This window comes from Filicampus tigris, chromosome 9 (assembly GCF_054856515.1).
Source record: "Filicampus tigris isolate MCC_2025a chromosome 9, RoL_Ftig_1.0, whole genome shotgun sequence".
NCBI lineage: Eukaryota > Metazoa > Chordata > Actinopteri > Syngnathiformes > Syngnathidae > Filicampus > Filicampus tigris.
In genome coordinates this window covers 2,746,063-2,773,412 of record NC_141225.1, presented here as the reverse complement: position 1 = coordinate 2,773,412, position 27,350 = coordinate 2,746,063, and the positions used below count along the sequence as shown (strand labels likewise).

Here is a 27,350-nt window from a genome sequence, read left to right as displayed (position 1 = left end):
TGGTATCACTATAAAAAAGCATTACTATACATTGCAATATTTTTTACGAGCCTTAGTATCAGGTGAACCGAAATAAATTTGTCTTTATGTTGCAGTTATTTGACAACAGCAATACATGTGTGTTTCAATGTGTCCACTAAGTTATACTGACACACAAAACTTTTTGTCACAGGTCTAAGTCAAAAGGAAATTATGCTGCTGAAAGAGAGCATTTGTAAACTTTCTTTTTTGGAGGGGGGGGGGGGGGGGGATAAACCAACTTCAGAAGAAATGCATACTACATATAGTTTAGCTGTCATGTGAAGCAGGGAAAGTCGCATTTTCAGATGTATCAACATTTGTGAGGAATGGAGAATGACATCATTCAGTGCAAGAGCCTGAGTCCCATTAGCCTTGTGTGAAAAGCTCCATGTGCTCTCTGGGGGTCAGGCTTAGACCTGCTGTTGGGTGACAAGTTGAGCATGCAGCTGGATGGAAAGGGGGATTGTGAGGACTGGAGGAAGGGGTGTGTAGGGGAGTGTTCCTACCTACTGTGTGAGTTACTATGGTAATTGAGTGTCTTCATCAATGGGGCCTCTCTGCTGAGCTTGTGAGCCAGACTAGAATAGGCCAGCAGTAGGCTCTGAAAAGCAGACCAGGTAGGATTAGACAAACCCATTGTGCAAAGTGCATAATGTCTTGTAGTCAGATTTAGTTTCCACTCCCTCAAGCTGATCCATACGATTATGTGTTTGTGTGCATATTTAGGTTTTGTGTGTTTATCAGTGTCGGTATGTGCATTTGTGAGAAAAAGCAGTGTTGCTTTTGGTGTTCAGCTTCCTTCTCCCTCACAAGGAAACATGTCACTTGACATTAGTGTTGGCGCATCCACAATCATCATTCCATGCCTCCTGCTAATTGCAGACACAGCTGGGTCTCAGCAGGACATCTCTCTCCCTCTCTCTCTCTCTCTCTCTCTCTCTCTCTCTCTCTCACACACACACACACACACACACATTCTCTCTGCCTCTTTTTCTGTCTGTCTCTCTTTCTCTCTCTCTAGCTACTGTATCTTTAACTCCCTTCTTCGCTCTCTGTTGTCTCCCTTTTGCAAATGTTGGCATGACCATTGACTTGTGGTTATGATAATGCAATGAAAAAAAAATTTAAATAAGAGACTCAATATTTATGAAATTCCTCCTTTAATGTCTAAACAGAAAAAAGATTGATATTGTTATTGCTAGGATGACTACTACTACTATAGCGATTACTTAGAATGATAATACATAATAATAATAATAATATGATATTAATAATAATAATGATAATAATAATAAACATTATCATCGTAATGGGTTTATGGCTTATCATTATCTTGGTTGGCTTCCTCCCACGACTCCAAAACAGGATAACAATATAATATAATCTAAATTAAAATATACTATAAAAAACATGGCTTTATGGATGGATTATTTACAGTTTCATCCTAAATATTTGCACAGTGACATGGCTTTTATGATTTTTGTCTCTTATAGAGCACCACAATAAATTTCAATCAATCCATCAAACTTGATTTAGTAGTTTTCATACAAAAATGCTACTCTGAGTATTTTCCATGAGTTAAAACAGAGGGCCTGGCAAACTATCTCCAGGGAGAAACTAAGGCCTTGTCTACACATTTCAACAACCGTATATCCACCCGCCTGCGTTGGAATACACATTAAAAAAACGCATCCACACGTAACCGCCGAAGTACGGTTTCAAACGCATGCCAAGCCTCTAGGCGACAGTAGTTAGCCAAATACTGTCCATTCAGAAGGAACTTTGACGTCACTTCTACGAAACCAAAAACACGGCGCCAAACTCGTTCGGGAGAACCGACAAGAGGTCAGAATTGCTATTAAACCTTTCACAGAGAAGCAGTGGTTGGTTGCGGACAAATAAGTAAGCAAAAAGCGCATTGAGAATGGCTATAACCAACGCAGCGCCGCGAGAGTCCATGTTGACTAATGAAAACAGAACTCGCGCAAGTGACTTCAAAGCATTGTTGTCGCACGTTGACGACGTAACTCTCCGGGTGTAACTGTCCACACCAAAACGCAGATGCGGAGATATCTGGAGATATCCGCAAATCTCCACTGCGGCCGGAGTTTTGCGTTTTCACTGAAAAAACTCCAGGGACGTATTGATGATAGGGCTAACCGCAGTCTTATATCCGGCATTTTCAAAAACCCCGGCTACGTGTAGACAGGTCCTAAGTAGAGACGTTACTTGGCTCCAGACTTGAAGCAAGTACAGACAGAACGGAACATCCTGAGCTATTAGTTTAAACATTTGAATGATTTTTAAAGAAATTGCACATTTAAGTAGGTGGTCTTCCACAACCTTAAACATGAATAGATACCTACAGGAGGAGCAGCAGAGGCAGAAAGAGGCAGAGGCCCGGTAGCTTGTAATCCCCATGTACCCCCTGTGGTGAGTGCCCCTCATCAGCTCCAACATTCCTGGCTCTCAGCAACACAAAAGCTCCTGAGCGGCCCCTCAAAGAGGGTTCACTGACCTTACAAATCGTTTGACTTTTTTATAGGTTTTGTGTCTGTAAATAATGTGTACAAATACGCATGCTTGTTACTCATCGCCACTTGCCTTCAGGGTCCCGGGTTTACAGTTAGCATTGGAAAATAAATGATGACGTGAGATACTGGGTACCTTTTATTTAGCAGAATAATCCAATAAGTGCATTTATGTACTGTAAATGCTCATGTGTCATTACTGCAATTTATATTTGTTACTCCTGGAACCTTTCATTTGACTTAATGGGCATCAGAATATGGTACCAACAATATAATGTAATGAACATCACCACTTGGGTACAATCAAAACCAGAGCTGGGTAGTCCGGACGGAATGGTCCGTCCATCCGGGACGGACGTCCATTTTGGGGACGGAGGACAAGGGCAAGACAAGTTTTAAAAATTTGCAATTTGTTTCTCCACACACGGACTGATGGTGTTCCAGTCGGTGCAGAAGGGCTGACCAATCGAAGCGCTTTCTGGACCGGGTGTCTCCGCCCATCCGTTCAGAGACTGACGTCTTTGACATATTGACATATAAACAATGACCGCTCTTAAATAAAGCAGTTACATTACAACTCTCGACTCGCTCACTTCTTAGCCAGCTAATGAGCTTTAAATAAACCTCTGCCGTTAGCATCTCTCCTGCCGCATCATGCACGGATGCTTTTTTTTTTTTTCCAGGGTGGGGGAGTACATAAGGACGTAACCACTTTAAAAGGACGGGGTCGGAGGACGGTCATTTTTATGAATAAGGATGGAGGGACAAGGCAGGAATGGTACCCAGGTCGCGGACGGAGGACAGAACGGCAAAAAAGGGTCAAATGCCCAGCTCTGATCAAAACATCTCTTTGACTGCGGTGGCTATTTAGCACCTTTGATGGAGCTGATGGGGAGACGCGCGTGAGCAACAGTTTAGAGACAATTCAAAACCTGCTTTATAGCTATGATTAGAGTTAGGGAAACTACAAAGTAGTTTGTCTTTAGTTCTACATGGAAAAAGTTTACATACAGAAAACAACAACAATCCCAATCGTGCAAAAACACTAATATGCATGGCTGTTCAGTACAGTAATAGGAAAAGGCTGGTCCATATGCACTTCTGAGCACAGAATCTGACATATGTAACTAATGCATTTAGCAGAGGTGGGCATTCCTTCAGTACTGATGTACGGTCTGTCAATCCATCACTGATGGACGTCTGTTTTGATGACAAATGAAGAATGATGGGAGACGTTAAGAAAAACTGATCAACCAACCACTGACGGAAGTAGGTTTTCGTCTGTCACTATAATCATCACTAACCGGGTTAGTACCAAAGAACCTTTTAGTCCGTCACTGACAGACTCCCATTTTGCTGATCACCGATGCAAACACTGTGTCTCTCGTGTGTTTGTGCGCGAGAATGACTACACCTGGGTTACTTCAAGCGAAGAAGAGGAGGGGCTTCTCCGACAGAAACAAAAAAAGAGTTTGAACATCACTAGTCAAGCTGGTGATCAGTGGTTGTGTTGGCTGCTAAATGACTTATCAATGTTGGCTGTTAAATGCTACGTTGGTTGACAGTTCAACAGCTGTAAACAAGTCAATCCACTCACCAGATATGTCAACTTTCTTGCTCCTTATTCTCCAATCCTGCTCCTTTTTTTGTCTAGGTTTTTGCCAGTGTAGGAATGGAACTTGTTCATAAATTGAGGACTTCATTTAATGATTATGAAAACGTGGTTAAAGCAACCCTGAATTGGTTGCCAGCCAATCGCAGGGCACACAGAGACAAACAAACAACCGCACTCACAATCACACCTAGGGGCAATTTAGAGTGTCCAATCAACTTAACATGCATGTTTTTGGAATGTGGGAGGAAACCAGAGTACCCGGAGAAAACCCACGCAGGCCCGGGGAGAACATGCAACCCACAACCTATGAACTGTAAGGCAGACGTGCTAATCAGTCGGCCACCTTTTTTTAACCAAAGTACTGAAATTACTTGAGGACTTGTTTCACCCGTAGTTAGGAATTTTGGCTCATTTAAATTAAGGTTCGGGGACTGCAGTTCTAGTATACTCACCTGCTATATAATTGTTTTCATTAAGCATAATACTTCACATTTTAGAGCAATTTGATAGTTCTGTGAAAATCTTTTACTTGTCTGTTTATGAAGAAAATGTATGTCTTGGAGTTGTTTGGTTTTGCATGATGAAATGACATCAAAACCCTCTGAAAGATGGATAAAAGATTAATATTTTCCAAATTAGCCTTGTAATTGCTCAATTTACTGTCATGGCTGTCTTGGGCTGTCACTTGCAGAGCTGGACATTTTGCTAAAAAAGCGTGGTCCATTCATCGCCACCCCCCTCGCCTGCAGCCGAGTACCCTTTTGCCGTCCGTTTATCCGCCGTTTTGTTCGGCCGGACCAAATAATAATTGCCTATAGGCCTGTTCGACTATAACTTTGAACGGGCTTCCGTTAGCGTTTCTGACTACCAACTTTGACAAACTACCACTAGCATTTTAGCCATTCGTCCTTTGTTTCAGTTGCAGTTCCAGTTTCACTTGACATACATTGTAATACTGTATGTACATACAGTATAATATTTGTCTGTATCATTATTTATTGATAAAGAAAAATATACAATCTGGATGTAATATTTTCAACTATTATTCTTAAAATGTCTTTGTACACAAAAAGGCCTTCATTCACCTCTGCCATTCGGCAGTTGAATAAATTTGTGCCTCCGGTCTCAAATGGGAAACACGGTGTGCCAAAACCCGTAATAACAATTGGAGCATATTAGTAGCTTGACGGGCAGCAGTAGCCTGTCTGTAAGCACTTGAGCTTTGAACAAGAGAGGGTTGTGGGCTCAAACATTTGCTGCTGACAAAAACAATCCTTTGACATCCTTCCCTTAAGTGTCATTTCAATATGCCCTTGAGGAAAGTGAAAGGATTTGTCTACAGTTGATTATACATTGTAGCTTTGTTTCAAGTGAGTGGGATATTAGAAACAAGATTAAATAATTTGATAAATTACCAAAACACCTTGTCCTTTGGCAGCTTTAAAACTTGTTTAATTAAAAAAATAAATAAATAAATTCCGCAAGCTTATCATGTGACCTACAAATCTGAAAAGGCCATTGCCCTTTCATCACACCACATGGCAAATGTATGCAAATGAAAAAGATAAATAGGGGAACAAAATGTGTGCCATTTTTTGAATCATATCCTGCTGGTGACACCCTCCCCTCACCCCTTCCCTCCCACCAAGTGGCATGTTAAGACTTGGGTGTGAACACTGGCTTCAAGGCGAGGTTTGTGTGTGTGTGGCAGTGGGTGGAAGTTTTTGGAGGCAAGGGTGGGTTGGTGTCAGATGGGGGCAGGAGGTCGCTCTATCTCCCAGCTCTCGCTTGAAGCGGTGATGGACGAGCAGATGTATACGTGTACATGTGAGAACGTGTATGCGATGTGTGTTGTGTGTAACGTGCTTGTCGCCTGTGTATAGGTAGGGGTTCATCAGCATGCCACAAGGTGACAAAACCCATTAATGTATGCACACGCACACACACACATACACACACACCAATATCCTGGTTGAAGAAATGGAAGCAGTAGGATCACAGATTTAGGCCCTATCGGGTTATGGCATCATTATGCAGAGTCATATTACGCTTGTTTTGGCTGTTATCAAGCGCTAGCCCCCTGCTGCCATGCACCCTAAATAAAAAAAAAAGAGATGGGGTGAATTCATCTGTTCTGATGATTTTCTTTTCTTTTAATTCTTGCCAAAAACGAGTTCAATAAGAGGGGCAATCACTGTTCATTTTACAAGCTCTGCAAGTGTCAATTGGCTTTCATCTTCTTTAACATGTGGACACCAAAAGATCTTAATCATGCCCTAAAGGAATATCACGTTGTCCGTGAAGTGAAAGCTGTTTTGATGGAGGATGTGCTTTGCTCTGTTTAAAGAGCCTAATTTGCTTCGAGGCATATTCATTGATTTTAAAAGTACATTCGGTAGGAATTGTCGTACTATTCACGTGATGTTCTTGCGTTCCTGGATGAGCAGTTCCCGGATCAGTGGATTGGTCATCGTAGTCTCCTGGAATGGGCTCCCAGTTCACTTAATGTCGCACCTTGTGATTTTTTTTTTCTTGTGGGGTTACAGCAAGTCAAATGTCTATGGAACAAGGCCTTGGGATTGCACAACGCTTAAAGAATGTGTCAGTCAATTTGTGCTCACTGCTTTGCACATATTTTTTAAAACTTTCATTCTACAATTTGAAGAGCACTTGCTCTGCACATGCTTCCTAAATAGTAGAAAACAAAGATGTGATTGATTTCAATCTATAAAATCCATGTTTTTATATAATTTCTTGTTTATGTTGTATTTCCATATTGAAGGCATCAGGCAGAAACTTCCTGTGTCACAATTTGGTAAATTTCATACTTTTCCACAAATCTTTGCGATTGGTCAGAGCACGTGTGTGTGCTATTTTTACAAATTATTGACCAATCTAAAGTGACCCTCCACCAAATCACCCTAAAAAGATTTTTTTTTTTTCCTTGAAGCCTATGTATTATATGATCTCTTGATTTTCTTGTATCTTTTATTATCAGAGTGACTAATATAAATGAATACAAAATTCAAACATACCAATAAAGTGTAAATGCTTTTGAATCCAGTTTTAAAACTGTGAAATTTTCACATATTTACGATTAAGGTCTTTTCAAAACCATGTTTTAGAAAATCGCGTTCTTACACTGTACACACTTTTAGTAATTTTAGTAAACCAAGGCTCCAGACTGCCCCTAAATGGTCGCATTTTGCCCCTAAAATGTAGCGTGAGTACATTTATCATCCACTTGCGCAAGTGCGACCAGTAAATGCTTGTTTGTTTGTTTTTTAAATGAAATATTTCTTGTTGCTGACACGCTTCTGTTCTACACTTTCACCGAAACAACGCCACATAAACAGGATGTTTGATGATGCAAGAAAAAATCATGCCCGACAACTTGGCTCAAACTGGAATTGGCATTAGTCCGGGTTAGCCTAATGTCGCTAGCTTCGGCTGGCCCAATCGCTGCTCGATTCATACCGACGGCAGTTGACCCGCGGGATGGAACAAAAAGGGCAGCGATGCAAAGTAACGCTTCAGCGCCAGATTATTATGTCCAATAATACATAGACAAAAGCTGTTTACTTTATTCATCGTAGATATTTTAGGACACGCCAACATCAAGACACTTTATAGCACTGTGTTGTTACCTACGTAAGCACTTCACTTGGAATACAGCAGTTGACTGGTCACGTTGAACTAATGAGTGATTTTTAAACTGTTTCAATATGTGACATCTCCACTTATAGTCACATCAACATCTAAAAATATTGCCCCCAAATTTTGTATTTCTCTCATCAAGTGACATTAGCTGTGTTGTGAGCTCCTCAAAACGCCCTAAAATCCGTAATACTTAGGCGAGCATTCTAATATTTTCAGAGTTTGATGTGAGCATATGTTGAGATGTCAACATAAATTTTGGTGACTATTGATTGCAGTTTTCGCACATTAGGCGACGTTTAGTTTCCTACATTACACGTCTAGACTGTCGTGGTGCGTCACTGTACGTTAAGTGAGGAGGGTCACATTACATTAGTGTCAGCAAATAAATAGGCATTTGAACCCTTTCATAAAAGATTCCACGAGAGCCACCAACCCTTTACACATCTAAAATAAGGCTTAAATTGTCTTACCAATGAACAGGGTGGCCCGGTCGAAGCGATGTGCCAACACATCCGCCATATTGGATGTGGCTATTGTATGAGCCATTAAATCGGCAAATAATATTCCTAAAATTGAGTTAGAATGACATTCTGTAATAATCCGGTGAACTCTTGCTTGATGGTACATCTCCAAGGAAGAACGAGGCATCTTCACAATTAGCTTCACTTTGCCACATCTAATACAGCTGCGGTGCTGACATACTCAAGAAAGCGTCTTTGTATATGTATTTTAGATGTTTCTATGATAATACTTGCTTGCGATTGTCGCAAAGGACGCTATTCAAGAGTATTGACTGGGAGCGGCAGTGCTACGCGAATATATGGAGCAAATGAAAAAAATAAGTGCTGTCTGTATGGTATTAATAATACTTGGGCCCTCCATGCATTTCATGTGCCCCCCTTAAGGCTGGGCTCTGGTGACGGGTACATCACTATGTGTGTGGCCTTGTATCAAATGTCCCATGGACCGCTACCAGTCAGCTGCCTGATACTGGGCAAACCTTTTTCTGTAATATATATTACCTTTAAAAAGATTGATTCCAAAATATGAACATTATATAACTAACACGTTATACTACATGCAAAACCCCTATACAATGAATTAAAGTCTTGCCTTGTTGCTGTCTAGACATTGATGACATTTCCTGGATCAACGTTCAGCGTTTCAATTTTCTTCAAATGGGTAGAACACTCACATTGGCCCGAAAAAGCTCTAAAAGTTGTTGAAAATCACAGGCATTATGTGTAGACAAGATGTCCTTGACAGACCTCCCAAATGCCATGGCAGCAAGAAAACTTGTGACATAACTGTCAAGTATCTTTTGACATAAATGAGGAGGAGCAAAGCAGAAGAGGACACAAAATGGCTGCTGTGAAAAATGGCTGTAGATGGGATCTGCGTGGCACCGTGTCTAAAAAGTCTAAAGAACAACAAGAAGTGAAGGAGTGGATGATGCAAAGAGGGAGAGCAGCCAGTCACTCCAAGCCTGGCCTCTCAGTGGGGGGTTATGCTTGGGGCGAGATCACAGGCCTGCTGCCATGCTGAAGCCTTCACAGGCACACAGCGACAGATAGGATGCTGCTGGCACCAGGTCGCCGCTCTGATTCACCCCAGTACTGCATGGCTGCAGCCATCTTCTCCTCACCCGTGTCCCACTCGCTGACCTGATCCCTTCATCTTCAGCTGTCACGGCTGTGATTGTGGTATGCTTTTGAGCTTGTTTTGTTGTTGGTCAGGCAAAAGTCTTCAAGAATTTGGTTTCACACTGATGGTGGTTGGTGCTGTTTTCCAACTAAGTAGAAGGGCTCTTTTAAAACATTCTCCTTTTGAAAGTGCATTGCAATAAATTAGAATGGAGTGGTGTACAACTTCATTTATTTCACCAGTCCAATTAAAAAAAGACACAGAGCGAAATATTTTGATTTTTTTTTCTTTTTATTGTGATGCTTACAGCTTGTGAAAACCCCAAATTGACCATCTCGTCGTCATCCAAGTATAAATATTACGTAAGAAATCGTCAAACTTATTTTTTATTTTAGAAATTAAGTAGTAATCTATAAACAGGATTTTCCTATTTGTTTAATGATTCAACATGATGTATGAACTTTTCTATGATATTCTAGTAATTTAGCGAGATGCACCTGTAGGTGCTGCTCATCCTGTAGTCGCACTCATCATTTACTGGTGTGGAGTTCAGCAATTCATCTAAAGTGATGATCGTAGTTTCCCCTTGTTTTAAGACGGCACTATTTTTCACCCAAAAAAGGAAGCAAACCAAGCAGGTACAGTGACAAACACGGAAGAGATCAGTGTGGATGTTTGGATAAGCTTCGTAAAAGAAGAGTAAAACAAATTCTGAATTCCAGTGCAGTGGTACCTCCACATCCAACTGTCGGCATCAGAGAATCTTTCGTAACTGTACACTCGTGCATGTACTGTAAGTAAAATTTTATGTAACAGTTTAACATTATTTTTTACAAGTATATGCAAAGGTTCACCAGTCTAATATCAATCAGTTATAAAGAATAAAATGACAAATGACATCACTAGATACTAGTCACTAGTATCAAATGAGTGGCACAGTTGCCAACTAGTTAGCTCATCCGCCTCACAGTGCAGAGGTCCTGGGTGGAGTTTGCATGTTTTCCCTCGGCCTGCCTGGGTTTTCTCAGGGTACTCCGGTTTCCTCCCACATTCCAAATATTGTACATGCATGGTTAGGTGTGATTGTGAGTGTGAAAGTTTGTTTGTCTATGTGTGCCCTGCAATTGGCTGTCAACCAGTTCAGGGTGTACCGACCCTACTGCCCGAAGACAGCTAATGGATGGATAGTATCAAATGAAATGAACCACTAGTGTTAACTAAATACATAAAACACCCTACATAGGGTAATGTAGTGTCAAGGATATGGCAGCTAGCATGAGAAGCTGACTTCATGGTATGGGCTATATTTTCGTAGAAAGGCACACGTGTGGTCGGCGTATCTTCATCTTCATTTTATTGCCCGGTGCAAGTCTAGTTTATTGTGTTTGGGAATTTGGCAGCCTTTCTGGGCGTTCTGGCAGACTGAGGGTATTTTCAATTACACGCACCTGACAATTTGGTGACAGAAAGTAGACTGTGTATCTGATAAAAGTAGGTCTAAGTTGTGGCACAGATGGTATAACCCGATTTTGGTGAATTTGATCAAGGCGCAGGCGGACACATTCTGAGCTACTTGGACGTGTGTGGTGGATGTCATCGTATTTCATTTATAAGATATGAAATCAGCGTGCATCGATCCCTCTGAATAATTGTAGAAATCAATTCACCGAACAAATTAGCATTCTTATTATCTACTTTAATATATTTTTTAAAAGCACCCCTCTGACCGTGGCTCAATTATGGGGGGGGGGGGGACGTTAGGAAAGGAGGGTGTCACACACTGACACGCAATCTGGGTGTAAAGCAGTCTCTAAGTGCCCACTTCACAGTGGCCAATTTTGCATCATCCGCAAGTGGAGATCTTAAAATTAAAACTTAAAATTTCAAGAAATACTGTCAGAGATGTGTAGTGTGTGTACTTAGTTGATAAGAAAATTGCAAAATTGCGACTAAACTGGGAAATGTGTTCTACGTCATCAGTATTCCAATTCCATTGCTATTCGGGTCGCGCGATCAAGGTTGTAACTCGTTGACTGCCGAAAGCCAGTAAGCGGCTGATACACACATACCTACTCAAAAGGTAGCTAAGTTCGTCAGTAACTGAATCCGGGTCTCTTAATGCTGCATGTCAACATATACATAAGCCGTTGCATAAACACATCCATTGTGCACTCTTCTGCAAATCGATACAGTCATAAACCAAGGAAATCCTATATCTAAAATAAATGACTCCACAAAAAGCTTCTCGATCGCTTTGAGCATCCTTTGAAGACAACAGTATTCAACAAAAACAGGAAACAGCCTACCAAAATAAAACCCGCAACACCGATAACGTGCTTGACAGAACTAACATTCCTCCACTGTCATGTACTTAGCTAGTGATTGATGATCATCATCAACTGAACATGGCACTGAGACAGTAGTGCTGAACAAAAGTGCTTGAACACTGTGTTTTTTCCCACTTAGAATGCGAGTAGTCTTATATTTGTCTTCTCTTCACGTTGCATCCTTCAGAAGTAGTGTCACAAAACAAAAAAAAACAAAAAAGAAACATAAGACGCATCAGGTTATAAGCCGCACCTATCTATGTTAAAAAATTGGATATTTACTGCATTTCCTAAAAAATTTTAAATTGTAAATGTACATGTACCTGAACGGATTCTTTCTTAACAGTGCCCTTTAACACGGCAGCAACTTTGCTGATTAAAACGGAACAGAACCAAGAGAAAATAACTTAGTACTTATCTTCATTTCACTGCCCGCTGCCGCCTCCAACGTCTCACCATTGATTCTTTAACGCTAAGCTTGCATTCAGCAGGGCGGTTTCCTTCCTGGATAGATCAATGGATGGATCAAGATCAATGGCCGTCAACTTGCAAAATTTGCATCATACAAAATTCTTCGTGTAGATTCCGTTGGGTTTTGACCCACATCTAATAACACACTCCTTTTTGTGAGTTAAGGTCCACCTTTCATTGCTCTACTTCCGCATACCACCCAATGCAACGCCTAGTGCTTAACCTAGTGCATAGCGCCCTCGTCTGTTGAACTCCTCCACCTGCAGTCACGTCCTGGTGTCATCAATACACATAACAGGCTCCATGAAGAAGGAGCGAGGATTTGAAAAATAATTAACTGTTTGTAATTTGTCATCCGTGTTATATCTGCTAAAGAAAAGGTAGTGTAATCTTCTTTGCATTGATTTTTTCTTAGTTTTGATTCTAATTCCAGTTAGTGCCCCTAGCGGTGGAAAAAAAATCCACAGAATAGCCGCATCTTTATATAAGATGCATGGTTCCAAACCTAGGAAAAAGGTAGCGTCTTATAGTCTGGAAAATACGGTACTCACCTTCCCAATTTATTGACAGAATCCAGAACTTTCTTAAGTGCGGCTTGACGGTAATTAAGCTGATCTTGAAAATTGACATCAGAGGCCAAAATATTAGCTGACAAGAGATACATCACTGTTAAATAATAATAAGGTTGTCTTTTCAAATTCCTAAAAATGGCACTTTGTGTCCGCCGCCTCTTTATCCAACCCATATTCTTCCAAGTCGTCTCTAGATCCGACGTGCATCCATTCTTCTATGACCCTGACAGTTGAAATCAGTCGCCTTCTATTAGTATCAGCCTGTGCTCATTATTATCCATCAATTACACTTGACAACAGCCGGGCCTCCACAGAGGAACATCTGAAAGCTTTCGGCTCCCGTGCACAGTGTGCCTCGTAGATATTGATGGAGGGGGCACTGGTCTAAATTGAGCAATGACAGCATCTCAAGGTTGAAATGAGCACCTGTATGAGGGATACAAGCCATGTTAATAAAATATTATTCATGTCCGTAACTGATCTTTTAGTATCAGTTAGTATCGCTTTCATGGACCAAACCTCCAAGTGTATTTTCCTAGTTCTGTTAAACGAAAAAAGACTTAAATCTTAATGATTGTTTTCCTTTATCAAACAAATATATTTGTAAAGGCCACCACAAAAATATCCCAATACATCCTTAGTCCTTCAACTTGCAACACGCTAAAGGGAAACTACAACAGCATGTTTCATGGCCTTCGACAAGCGCCTATAGGTCTTCTGTCACCACAACACATTCTCAGAACTTTCTGATGTGTGCCAAGAGCATCATAGTCATTCCTCTTTATGTGGATCCTATTAAGTGATGCCTCATTGCCAGCTGCTTCTTCCTGCAGTAAACACTTAAATAGCACCCTGTGCCTATGGTAGCTGTATGAGAGGAAGAGAAACCATTTTATCATCTCAATAAGGATCCAATGCAAAATCCAATGCAAAATCGCATGGGTGTTTTTGAACTGGATCAGAACATCATCTGGGCAAATAAAGATTTGTTTGTCAGCTTCTTCCCGCTTCTCCTTCACTCATCCACTTACTGTACTGTACGGTTCTCTTCCAGCAATGGTACACCAGCACAATGAACCTCATCGGAACATGGCTTACTGACCGCATGGACCTGCAACTGCATGTCTATCAGTTGAAGATTCTCATCAGAATTGTTAAGGTGACAAGTCAATTTTACATTTTCAGCAAAGTCATAAACAAAATTTCCAAAGTCTGTTGAAGGTGTGAGGCTTTTTTCATTTGATTCTACTGGCCTCACGGCAAAATGTTCATACATATGTGTAAAATGAGTATGGTTGCCTGTATTGGGAGGCTTTGTCCATAAATTGTGCTCCGTACATGAAGACAGCTGCCAACTGTACCATTTCATTACCAAAGTATATTGACAGAGAGCTTCCAAGACTGCTTTCTTAATAAAGCAACCATGTGATTTATGATTTAATGGAATGACCTTATAAGAAGTCTTACTTCTGACATTACAATATTTCAACATGTTTATTTCCCGGTGTGTACAATTCCTAGAAAAAGGTAGAGCAGTATATTTTAGAGAATATTGTACGTCCATTCAGGAACTAAAGCTCAGTTGTGATGCAACAACAAAACTATGAAATAAAGGACATCCTTCCAGTAACACTGCAAGGGATCTCTGGAGTCCTCTATTTGGACCAACTCAATTCTTGACAAAGTGTTTGTCAAGTGAAACAGGTATTGAAAACAAAAAAAATAAATAAAAAAGGCTGTTAACAAGAAATATAGTGAAACAGCGAGACGTAATGCAGACTGAATGGAACTTATAATTCCTGATCACCCTGGAACATAATGCTAACACCAATGGCGAGCGAGCACACAGGAGTCTGTTTGAATCCTAATCACCAGAAAAAGCCATAGCCTAAATCATTTTCAACCCTGGACATTAAACTTCTTTACTGCACTCTTATTTATCCGAGAGTCTGTTTAATGTTTAAAGTTTAAGTTAAGTCAATTTTATATCGTGCCAGTGCACAGCAAACACATTTGGAGCAGGTCTTGAAACATGCGCCTCACACATTAAAGGAAACGAACTGTACACTATGGCGACGGAGGAAATGAGAAACTCCTGAGTAAGACACCTTGATCAGAACAGAGACTCAGGTCTCTTTTCGTGACCGGTCCAAGTGCGGCACATCGCGGGGGCAGGTTAGACTGGATGTTGGTAATTTTGATTAACAAAATATATATAGTAATGATAATAATAATAAAGGTGTTCAATTAATTGATTTCTTGAATGATTCAGAGGTTTAATGTACCTGTACGATGACATCCACCACGCAGGTCTATGGAGCTTGTGTGTCTGTCTGCCTGCACCTCGATCAACGTCACCAAAATCTCATTAGACTGGCGGTTTCTGGAGGCGGAAGTTTGGACGGATTTTCTCATGTGTCGGGCGCGTGTCAAACGGCACACAGGACACGCATAAATACACTGAAAAAAAGTGGTGTGTTGAATTTACTCACTTTTATTTCGTCAAGTGGTTGCCCAAATAAAATTAGATACATGTATCTAGTAGTAAAAATGTCTCTGGATCCAGATGATTCTATTTCTTGCAACCACTTGAAGAAATAAAATTGAGTGTATTCAACCTAAACCTTTTTCAGTGCATAGTGTACATTTTTCGTTTTTTAATTTTACATTTTTTAAAAAAAAATTATCATTTCAATTTTCAAATTTTTTTCATCTTTTGTTTTTCTTTTTCCTATCTAATTAAAAATGTATCTGAATCCAGATGATTTTATTTTGTGCAACCACCTGACGAAATAAAAGTGTGTATAACTGAAATAGTGAAAAGTTAAAAAAACACGTTATACAAATAATGTAAGCCTATTATTAACTGAGATGACCTTTTTAGTTGGTGCCACCATATAGAACCTGATATAATTTTTCAACATGACTAAATACATATTCGGGACTGAATTATAATTATATACTATACTTTACAGTCTTCTATACCTGAGCTTAGAGATATTTTCCAGGACTGGAGGTTAATTGAAGGCAATTTCCATTGAATAAAAACATGTGAGTACGTTTTGCGGGATGTTCAACCAACGGTTCATGAGAAAAAGTGGACTGTGTCTTTAAATCAATACATGAACCTAAGAACACTCAGTTACAAACAAGAGCAGTACTGTATGTTGTGTCTAAATGTGTTTAACACTGTTTCTGATTTGTTTTATGATCTTTTAGAAAAAGTACCGTGACTTCCGCCTTCAAGGGGTTCTGGACTCCACGTTAAACACTAAAATGTACGAGACTGTTAGAAATCGTCTGACCTTAGAAGAAGCCACTGCCTCAGTGAGGGAAGGAGGGATGCAAGGCATTTCCATGAAGGACAGTGATGAAGAGAGCAGCGATAACTAAGTCAAGACGACAAGAATGTCAAAAGGGTTCGGCAATATGCTGCCTAAGAACACACACAGCCTTCCTGAGGTCAAAACACACTGGCCCAATGATTGACATCACTTGCTTTTAGAAGTTTTTGTTCTTTGTTCATGTAAGAGTTTATTGTTTGAGTCAGAATTAATGCAAAGCATCTTGTGTCTGAGACGCTTGCAAGATGACACTACTTACTCAAGTCTTGTGTATGCTTAAGATTGAATTCACCATTACAACAAAATATCAATACAGTCATGAAGAAAAAATAGTTTAAAACATAAATGGACACAATCAACAGCACAAGGTAATTCAATAGAAGCCGACTGGCAAAACCAATGTTATGTTCAGGTGTATTAAAGTATTGTGTTGGTGTCAAAAATCAAAACTTTAATTAAATTTTCACTGATTAATATTGTTATCGCTTCACTGAAAAAGGCACTTGTAAAAAATGGGTACTGGTAATAATTTAACATCAAATCTGCAGAGCATATTATTTGAATTTTTTGGGTTAGTTCTTGTTTTGTGTACTTAAACTTCCAAATGTTCTCATGCAATATGTTATGACATTTTCTTTTCTCTCAATTCTGACCAAGCAGTGAAGGCAGCTACTGTAAAGGCCTAGATAGTCCAAACCGACGTCAGAGGTCGTGAAGCGTCATGGCGTCTGAATGCGCCATCCGATTGGTGTCGTAACTCGCCTGTAAGCGTCTGGGGGGCGTTTACGCATGTTGAATCGGCGTCACGAGTCGTGACATTTGGTCACTCTGATTGGCTGTTAGTAAATCAGCGCCAACGGGAAGTGACAAATACGGATAAACATTGAGCACGCCTTCGCTGCCTTAATCATTTTACAAGTACAAGAGTGAGGGTTGACAATTGAAGTATTTCACAATACTGTACCGTGTCAAGAACATGAGGGTTTACTTCGCGGGGGAGTTCATCGTGAGCGAAGAATATAGCTGAATGCATTGTTTACGTTGTTATAATCCGCCCACGGCCAACAGGTTTCTGGTTGGATTTTTCTAATGAGGAATAGTGACTACCGCCGCCGATGGTATGGAAGAGTATTACATCTCACGCATGCGCAGAAGGTACTTTAAACGGTCAGCGTCGCTGACTGTCGTTGCGGTGTATTTTTCCAGTGTGACGTGCCGACAGCCGGCCGGACGCCACGGGGGGTAAGCGTCTGTCGCTGTTGGCCAACATCGTTTTGGGCTATCTAGGCCTTAAGTTGTATTCTTGTCGGGGGTGGAGAGTGATAATTATGTCCTTTGTCTTTTTGTTGTTAGAAATCCACATAATATATCAACCCAAAAGAACAATGCATTGTATGATGTATTTAATGCTGTTGGCCATTTTATCAGAACATACCAAAATGTCTTCATTGCTGGCACAAGCTTCATTCACTTACTGTATGTATTCTCTTGAGCTTCCTCTTTGATCAGCTTGCAAGCATCCGATCACTAAACTTCCGGACTGTACCACATAGGCTGCAACAAATATACAGTACGGTACTGTACATTGAGACTGTACTTCCACGACCAGCCTCTTTATTCTGGTTCACCACATGAAGAATAGAATAACTGCAAAGCATGCTTCAAAAATACATGAATCAAAGACACGCTGTTCATTACAGTGACTACATAAGAGATCTCAAAATGGTAGATGAGAGAGGCTGCAGTGTGGTAGTTAGCAATTCCCAGTTTGGGGAAAGGCATTTGACTAAATTTCCCTAATTGACTGTAGGAAAAAGAACAATGAATTATTTAACTACTTAATGTTTCAATGCAGAGTATTGCCATTGTGGAAGTCTGCGGATGTAGCTCATGTTTACATGACTGATGTTATTTAGTTTAATTCATCTTAGCTTAGCTTGCAAATCCTTTTCAACTATATTCACTATAAATGTTAAGTGCACCTATATAGCCCTTTATTTACACCATATAGTGCCCAAGACAATATATTTCATGTTAAAACTGATCATCTTTTTTTTTCAGCAAATATTCACTCATTTTTTGATGCCTGCAACACGTTCTAAAAAAGCTGGGACAGGGACATGTTTTACCAGTGTGTTGTATCACCTTTTTTATTACAACACTCCATAAGTGTTTGGGAACTGACAACGCTAATTGTTGAAGCTTTTTGGGTGAAATTCTCTCCCTTTCTTGCTTGATGTACAACTTCAATTGCTCAACAGTCTGATGTCTCCGTTGTCAGTTTTTCGACTTCATAATGCGCCACGCATTTTCAATTAGAGACAGGTGTGCACTGCTGGCAGGCCAGTCTTGTACTCACACTCTTCTACCACGAAGACGTGCTGTTGTAATACATGCAGAATGTGGCTTGGCATTGTCTTGCTGAAATAAGCAGGGATGTCCCTGAAAAAGACTTTGTGTGGATGGCAGCATATGTTGCTCTTTCAGCATTAATTATGGCTTCACAGATATGCAAGTTACCCATGTCATGGGCACTAACACACCCCCATTACATCACGGATTCTGGTTTTTACGCTGATAACAACCAGGATGGTTCTTTTCCCATTTAGGCAGATTTTCAAAAACAATTGGAAATGTGGACTCGTCAGACCACAGCACACTTTTCCACTTTGCGTCAGTCCATCTCAGATAAGCTCGGTCCCAGAGAAGTTGGCATTCACTTTGGATGGTAGAGTTTTAAGTTGCATTTGCAAAAAGCAATGAATTATGTTAACTGACAGTGGTTGTCAGAAGTGTTCCTGAGCCCACGTGACACCATTCAGGGATTCTCCTTTTATACCCATTCATGACAGTCACATGTTTCCATTGAAGCTGTCCACCTGTGGAAAGTTCCAAACAGGTTTTTTTAAAGGTTTTTCCTAGTCTTTTGTTGCCCCTGCCCCAGCTTTTTAGCAGTGTGTTGCAGGCATCAAATTCAAAATGAGAGAATATTTTCAAAACAACATCCATCTTGCCTTTGAAGTGTATTCTATTGAATATAGGTGTAAAAGGATTTGCAAATTATTGAATTCTGTTCTTATTCATGGAAATAGTGGAGATTCAATTAATGGCACCTCTGCGAATTACAGCCAAGTAGTTCACTGCAGTTTCCCTTAATTGCTTGAAGACAATAAATCAGGTCTGCTCAACCATTTCTTGATTTCTTAATGAACAATAATTTATTATTTCCATCCAAGGCCAGTGACACACGGTGTATTCAGCGAAATCATAGAACAATGTCTTTTTCTGACCGGTTATCTCAGAAAAACACCTTCACCGACATTCTTTGAATATTAGTACTAACAAAGTGGCATATGGTAAAATACAGGTGGGCAACAATTTAAGTGCTATCATAACCTTATTGGTAATAGCAGGCAAAACCAAAATTGTTAATAGAAATATAGCATAAACTTGGAAGTTTCTTCCATACACAAGGAAATTGTTTTCATAGATGGAAGAATATTAATATATTCATGCTATTAAATTGAATACATTCTGACAGAGATAAAAAAATATTGATTATTTGTATAAGGGAAATACCATATAAAGATTATTTATGGTAATTTGATTCAAACTTTCATCAGTTTTTGTAATTGCCACAAGTTGTTTCATTAGAAAGGTTTGTTGAAGTTGCTTTTATTGTCGTATTGCACATGCACGAAGTACTGAGCAACAAAAAGTGATGCATGTGCATTGCAATTTTTAAAATGTCAGATTCTTCTTAGTGTTGAAATCAACACAAACCACCTCCTTTTGGACTCTCGCTAAAACCACTGCCATGTCCCTGTCATTTGTTAAGTAAGTTAGTTTGATAAATTCAATTAGCTTTTAACCTGTTTTCATTTTTTCAGTGTTCAATTTCAAACAGGGGGTAGTTCAGTTATTTTTACGCATCACCTTTTTATATGCACCCTTCTTTTCGAAATTGATGGGCTGACTGGCTGGGAGGTTTTTTCAGATGGATAATGGGAAGTGGTGTGTTTCTGTATTTTACTTCTGTGAGCGTTACTTTCCTGTAAAAGTGCTGCATGTAATCGGTATACACTTTTCCAAATGTCCTTGGCCCATTATGTGAAGTTACCGATTTGGAGTTGTCCCGCTTGTGACACCAGGCAGAATGCATCAATATAAAGAGCATTTGAATAAAGGTGAATTGCCAACAGAATTCCTTGCCTCAGTCGTTGGTTTTAAGTGCGTGCGCAGGCTGCATTTAAAACCACAAGCAGAATGTTGCGTAACAGTTGTTTGGTATGATTGTATTTTATTATAAGGAGTACTTTGCATGCTGTGGCAGTTGACTGCAAAAAAACTACATATGTTAATACGCCACTCTGGCCTCTGCCCCACGCTAGAGCATCATTTTCTTAAGAAAAAATTGGAGATTAATGTGGATTAAAGCATCATCTTGAGAGTTGATATTACCGTCCAGAAGGAGATTGAAAGAATTGCCAGAGCTCAAATGACCAAAATCAAATCAAGGGCCCAAGATGGAAGGCTAAAACCAAAGTCAAGGGGATTAGTTATAATATAGTCCCAAATTAAAATAAGAAAGGACGCTTTAAATGATTTTTCTTGTGGGGGTCAGGGGACAATAATCTTCCTACATCTAGACAAGAGAAAAACAAGATTTTGGATTTTGCAGTACATCAAAATGTGAAATGACTTCATTGATTACACCTATAAATTCTCCCACCAAAATTGATGTCGTCAACAGCATTGTCACTTATAAGCAATAGTGATTTGCCGATATATTACAAGAATTGGACATTGTTGAGAAAATTATTAATATGAGAATTGTAAAATAGTGTTGATATTAGTCATAATTATGATGAAGCTATAATGTTATCTTTGTATGTCTCAGGTTCAAGTTTTACTAAAAAAACATTTTCACTCTTGTGTTTTCAACATGCAGCAGCTCACTGACCCATTTACATGGTGAACAAAAGAAATCTTACAGGGGGTGTCCAACCCCGGTCCTCGAGGGCCGCTCTCCTGCCTGTTTTCCATCTCTCAGTGCTGCAAAACACCTTTTTCAAATGATCAGCTCATCAGCAAGTTCTGCAGGAGCCTGATCGTTCGAATCAGGTGTTTTGGACGAGGAAACCTCTAAGACATGCAGGAGGGCGGCCCCCGAGGACTGGAGTTTGACACCCCTGCGTCTAGCTGTACAATGAAAATGCACTAAACAATTACTTTACTCAATTGCGTGTAGACGTGTGCATGTGTGTGTTTAACATTAGGGCAAACTACTATCATATATTAATCAGTCTCTCCCGAGGTGTCAATTGAAACAAAGCAAAATATTGTGTGTTCCTGACAAAGCCATAGTTATTTTTTTTTTTTAGATGAATTGTACAGACATTCTTGCATGATGAAAAGTAAAACAAAGACAGGAAGGGGTCTTTTCAGATAAATGTAATGTCACATGCTTTTGACCCTGTGTGATTTTTCCCCCCCCACATATTTTGCCGATGAGGATAATGAACAGCGAGCATCCCACGTTCCCATCTAATCAGCAGCGAGCACAAGTTGCCGCAGAATACTATTCATTTAATATCCGCATGAATATCCGAACATGATTGGGCAATTGTGAGCGAGAGATGACACCAGGGTGGATTAATGGGCCCAGAGATTTATGGCAGCACAAGCTGAGCTGCTTTCCAATCATGTGAAGAAATGGAAAATGGTAACTTGATCCAAATCAAAGGATCTCCAACTGACCAGCATAGCTGGACATAGTCGCAAGAATGGCACACTGCTGCTGTACTGTGGCGTCCCGCTGTAATATGGATGTGCAAACAAGCCGTTGTGACAAATTGACGTCGTCAAGCGATGTGCCAGACAGAGAAACTAATGACAACACGCAAATGAAAAGAGCCCATGTGCAGGATATCCAACGGCTAAATAAACAGGTTTGTGATTTGTTCTTCAAGCTGTATTTCATTCCGAAAGCTTTTCACGGTGTCCTTGAAGGTAAACGGCGCCTCTCAGCCCAGGAGTTAAGGCTATTTTTGTAGCATTGTTTTGCGTGCCAGAAGTGTCAAAATTGACAACCATTTGAGAGGGCAGGTAGATGTCAGATCCTTTTAATAAAAGCAGTGCTCAAAGCCTCTTATGTTGCAATGCACCAAAACCTTTTATAATGGCCTTAAGAGCGGACAACAAGTCCACTGATTAATTTTAGATCTTTTCCATGGAAAGAGTGGCTTATAGTTCAAAGCAATCTCACACAATATTCAGACAAGACAGAAGAGCAGATTGGGTCATACCTCAAGGGATGAACAGCATAGGACTGTTTGTCCCTTTTCATGGACCTTTACAGTAAAATCCCATATGGGGATCAACATTATCACCGTTTTACTGAGGCCGCTATTATTATTGGATGGATGTCAAAGGTTAATCCCCCTCTGCTGCCGGCACATTTGATTGTGCACACCTCTCCTTCCGCATCTGTTTTACTGGTCGGGTTGTTTAAAATAATTAATTAGCTTTTTTTGATAGCCAAATGCATTGTGCTGCAATGCATCTATCACTTTTTTTTGTTGTTGTTGTTTGATTTACTGTTTTTTGCTGTCGCTTTCACTGAACAATAAAAATCATCAGAATTTATTCTCTGCGCGCAACTGCCCAAAGCCTCGTCTTCACGTGACTCACTGTGGAGCCAGAGGCTTTTGGGCATAAACGTGCATGCGCGCACACACCTGTTATGATTGATTATAACTGCACAAGAAAGTGAGTTGCTTCATTTATTCCTTCATTCATGCAGAAATCAAATCAAGTATGTCGTTGTCATGCCCCTTGGCACGCATATTTTACCAAAAAAATGTACTACGATTCATCAGTATGGTAATCCCTGATGAAGCTACTATTGAGACTAAGACTACTGTACTTGTTTTAGCTTTTTTCACACATCCAAACAAGATGTACAAATACAGTAGATCACAAATACAAAACACACTATGACTCTGCTATTACCTGGAAAAAATGGGCTTGAAAACTCTGCTGTTAAGGAAGGTTTAAAAATACGTATGTCAAGTACTTTGCCATTTTGAAAAGAATTGACAGCAGGTCAAAGTGTAAATAACTCAAGTGGATATGCAAAAAAGGTTAACATACCCCTGTTTGAATGGCAGGTTTTCTGGGGCGGAGCAAATGAGACCAAGAGGCATCATTTAAAAAGTTTTACAAGATGAAATCTTTTAGCGAATTCAAAATAACTGAGAGAACTTGGTTGCATGAATGTGCACACCCTCTTTCGACTGGTAATGTGGCTGTGCTCAGAATGAACCAATTAAAATTCAATCCCATGTCAAATGTCATAATTTCAATGGCCTCTAATTATCGATCAAATAACCTCCTGCATCTTTGCTAACATGCTAACAGTGACTGCTATTTCAAAATTTCGCAATTCCTTCCACCAGTTCCCACCGAAGAAAAACAGCCCCCTAGCATGATGCTGCCACCGACATGCTTCACGACACTGTAGCTATGATGTTCTTTTGCCGTTTGTTGTGTTTGCGTCACGCATTAGGTTTATGAATTTTGGCCAAAACGTTCTATGTTGGCTTCATCAGACCATAAATCATTTGCAATGGAAATTTCAAAATGTGTTTCTTTATAAGATAAGGCTTCCATTTTGCCACCCTAAACCATAGCCCTGACGTACAATATGAACATGTACTAAACATCCATGACTAACCAGTTTTCTTCTCGTCTTTTCAATTTTGGAAGGTCATTTTTGGGTATTGTTGCTGTTGTGCTTTATCTTCTCTACTTGCTCATGACTCTCTTCACTGTGTTCCATGAGATAGTTAACGCAGTGAAAATTATTTGGCAACCTTCTCCTAGTCTGACGGGTATGTTTGAAGAACGAGATCCCTCGAATGCTGTGGAATAACGTCTGAGCAGATGAGCAAGTTTTTAATTTTCCCTTTTTTTGTCCTTTCTAGTTTGGCAGTGTTTTATGGTTTCATTTTTTTCAGAATGTATGATGATAACCTAAAAGTTTGACTGGATGACAGAGGGGCATTCAGTGAGTGTATGTTTCTGGTGACTAATATTAGGCACTTTCATGGGGCAGTGTGAGGGAAGGTTTGTGTGGATGCCGTGTTCAGATATCAGGTCAAAACTTGACAGAAAGAGGAACAAAAAAATAGTTCTGCTTGAGAACGTAAACTCGGACTGACGAAAGGACTCGGGAATGTAGTCAAGCAGTCACCTTTGCTGTTTCCCGCACAAAGTTATCACGTCACCCTGACTTTTTGTCCACATACCCTTCCAAAAGACTTTTCCTCTCACAGAAGCAGGAGTTCTAAAGAGGAGTTATACAAAATAAATGTTAGGGCAAATGACCACTGAGGTGGGCTTCGTGACAAGAAAACAACGGTCACTGTATGATCAAGATTTTTCCCGCTTCTCCATTCACATTAGCCAACGACATTGTCCATTAACAGAATTAACCTTTTTTTTTTTTCAGGTCCACTTGTCGCTGGGCAGAATTTGTGCAAATATGTGCCCCATTAGCTGTCTGAATTGCCATCTAGAAGCCATGGGTGGTGCATGCTCGGAAGGAGAGGCAGAGAGAAGAATATGATATTTTATCTTCCTGAAATGATACATGCAGACCTGAAATTCCCTTTCTTCATTCAACTCATTGACCACAGCAAGTGGGTAACTCAATGGCTTTAACTCTGTTTCATCATTTACGTACTGAGGACACGGCATTGAAGAAGAACTGAGGATTCGATATTTTGCTCAAGAAGACTTCAACATGGGTGCGCCCTGGACAGGTGATCATACTGATTTGGGCTGATCATTCTGTACGCAAATCAACAGTTCCCTATACTGGATGTATTGGGTTTATATTATGTTATCACTGCATATTCATCACTGTCAATAATATTATACTTGCTACTTATCTATAGATTTGGGAGTGCTGAAGCTGACTAGGAATGGCAGTGGGTGCACAAAATTAATGTTATAATTTTTAAAGATGTTATTTTATGGCTGATTATAATTTTGATTAATAATGGTATTATCTACTTATAACAATGCATACCATACCTACACGCTGAGCAATTTATTTAAACAAGACTATGCTTTTTCTAACTACATTAAAAATAATATAGACAAAGTTGAAATTAGCATATTGGCTTGACCCTCAGCAAGCATTCCAGTTCTCATGCGGCCCCCTTTGGAAAAGTAATTGCCCAACCCCGATTTGGAGTCTTCAAGTCATCATATATGAATGTATTTTGGAAAGTGGGAGGCAACCAGAGTACCTGGAGAAATCTCACACAAGCACGGGGAGCACATGCAAACCCCACACAGGATTTGAACCGCCAATATCAGAATTGTGAGGCAGATGTGCTGCTTCATACTAGGGAAATTAATTTTACATGACAACTTTATATATTTTAATTTTACAATGCAATCATTACTCTGGATTGAATAAGAAAAGTACCGGTAGATATTGGGCAATGTGAAAAAAAACACAATGTCAAATAATTTGTGGGGCATTGCGCCCGATGCCTATGAAGCAATCGCTGCTGCTTTGCGATGTGCTAATATCTCGCCATCAAATGGAGGAGTTAATATGTTGAAGGAGAGTAAAATCTCTTGCTACTCACACATTCTGGTCCTATTTCCTCAGGTTTAACGGCAGTGAAAGTTGTCACCATGGGTGCAACGTGTCAGGACAACTGTCTGTGATTTCCTGTGATGGGAGGTGGGCAGTTCGGTTCATTATCAGCTTGATATTTAATCATCAGTATTCAACGGCAGTTATTGAAGAAAGGAAACAGCCATTTGAATCCACTTAATTTGAACGTGTATATCGTGACACATGATTCAAATGTAATAAACTGCAATTTTTATTTCTCTTGCGCTCTAAAATTTCCTCTCAACCCAAGTCTGCTGGGATCAGCTGCAGCTCACCCTTGTGACGATAAGCAGTACAGAAAATGCACGGATGGATGGATGTTGTCGGATAAGTTTCAAATGGTAAACTCTTTTGGAATCATAGTTTGTTGTACTCTATATGAATGGTTTATGCTATTAACTCATTCACTGCCAGACATTTTCAGACCCTCTTTTATCCTAATGTTTGAAAAAAAAATGGAAAAAAATATAAGTAAGTTATTGGGATGCCTGGACTGTGAAAAGACAAATAAATATCTCCTTGGTGAGTTGAGTTAATGAGTTAATATGCAATTTTAAACATTTGGGGGAGGCATCAACTAATCAAGGTTTTTGGCTACTCATGGCATGGCTTGGTCCATATCCCCTACGAATGATTACTGGTGTTCCACAGAGAGTTTGACATCAGACATCTTTCAGAAAGGACACAATGCACAAAATGTGTATAAACTGCCCCACACCAGCACCCTACACCATAAAATCCATGTTATACAGCAAGTTCCCCACAGATTCATTTCTCCATCCCACCGAAAAACTGTGGGACTACTCATTCACAGGCCGCCCTTAATAGTTGTTGTTTAGACTTATGAAATAGCTCGCTCACCAGCAAGCTAGATAAGTAATGTACATTGTACAGTACAGTATGTCAACCATCTGCTTTCTGCCACGGATTTTGATTTGAATTTGGACTTTATTTTGATCACTTTACCATTACAGGGAAAATGTCTTGTTCAGAGCACAGTAAATGCTCTTCGCATTTGAGAACAACTTTCAGGTTGAATACTTACCTGATGGCAAAGAGGATGATTCTGTTGCGTATGAAATATTCCACATTTGGATTTAAATTTTGAGATGATACTGAAAATATTTTTTTATGAATTGATTTCTATAATGATTCAGAGCGATTGTCCCATGCCACTCAATTTTATGTTGTCAAGTGGTTGCACACAATAGAATCATCTGGATGATTTTATTTCGTGCAACCACTTGATGGGTAAAAAAAAAAAAAAAAGAGTCAATTCAACACAGCATTTTTTTTCAGTGTCGAGCTCCCAGGCAAGAGAGTGAGAGGAAGACCGAAGAGAAGCGCAGTTGGTGTTAGAGAGAAGGATGCAGAAGAAGAAAAGGGATGACACACCGTGGCAAGCCCTAAAAGGAGCAAACTGAAAGAAAAACAAGATGAGCGCACAGTATGTCAACAGCAATAA

At 39.9% G+C, this 27,350-nt stretch overlaps 1 protein-coding gene across 7 annotated transcripts in view; it reads left to right on the top strand.

The window, feature by feature from the left end:
- The window catches only part of cadpsa (Ca2+-dependent activator protein for secretion a), a 156,404-nt gene extending 136,015 nt beyond the window's left edge, over positions 1–20,389 (top strand). For all 7 annotated transcript variants that reach the window (XM_086040117.1, XM_086040116.1, XM_086040113.1 and 4 more), the window contains 2 exons: positions 13,896–14,000; positions 16,061–20,389. In XM_086040117.1, the coding sequence (XP_085896243.1) occupies positions 13,896–14,000; positions 16,061–16,234 (279 nt within the window). In that variant the 3' untranslated portion in view covers positions 16,235–20,389. The remainder of the gene's footprint in view (positions 1–13,895; positions 14,001–16,060) is intronic.
- Positions 20,390–27,350: the final 6,961 nt, after the last annotated feature.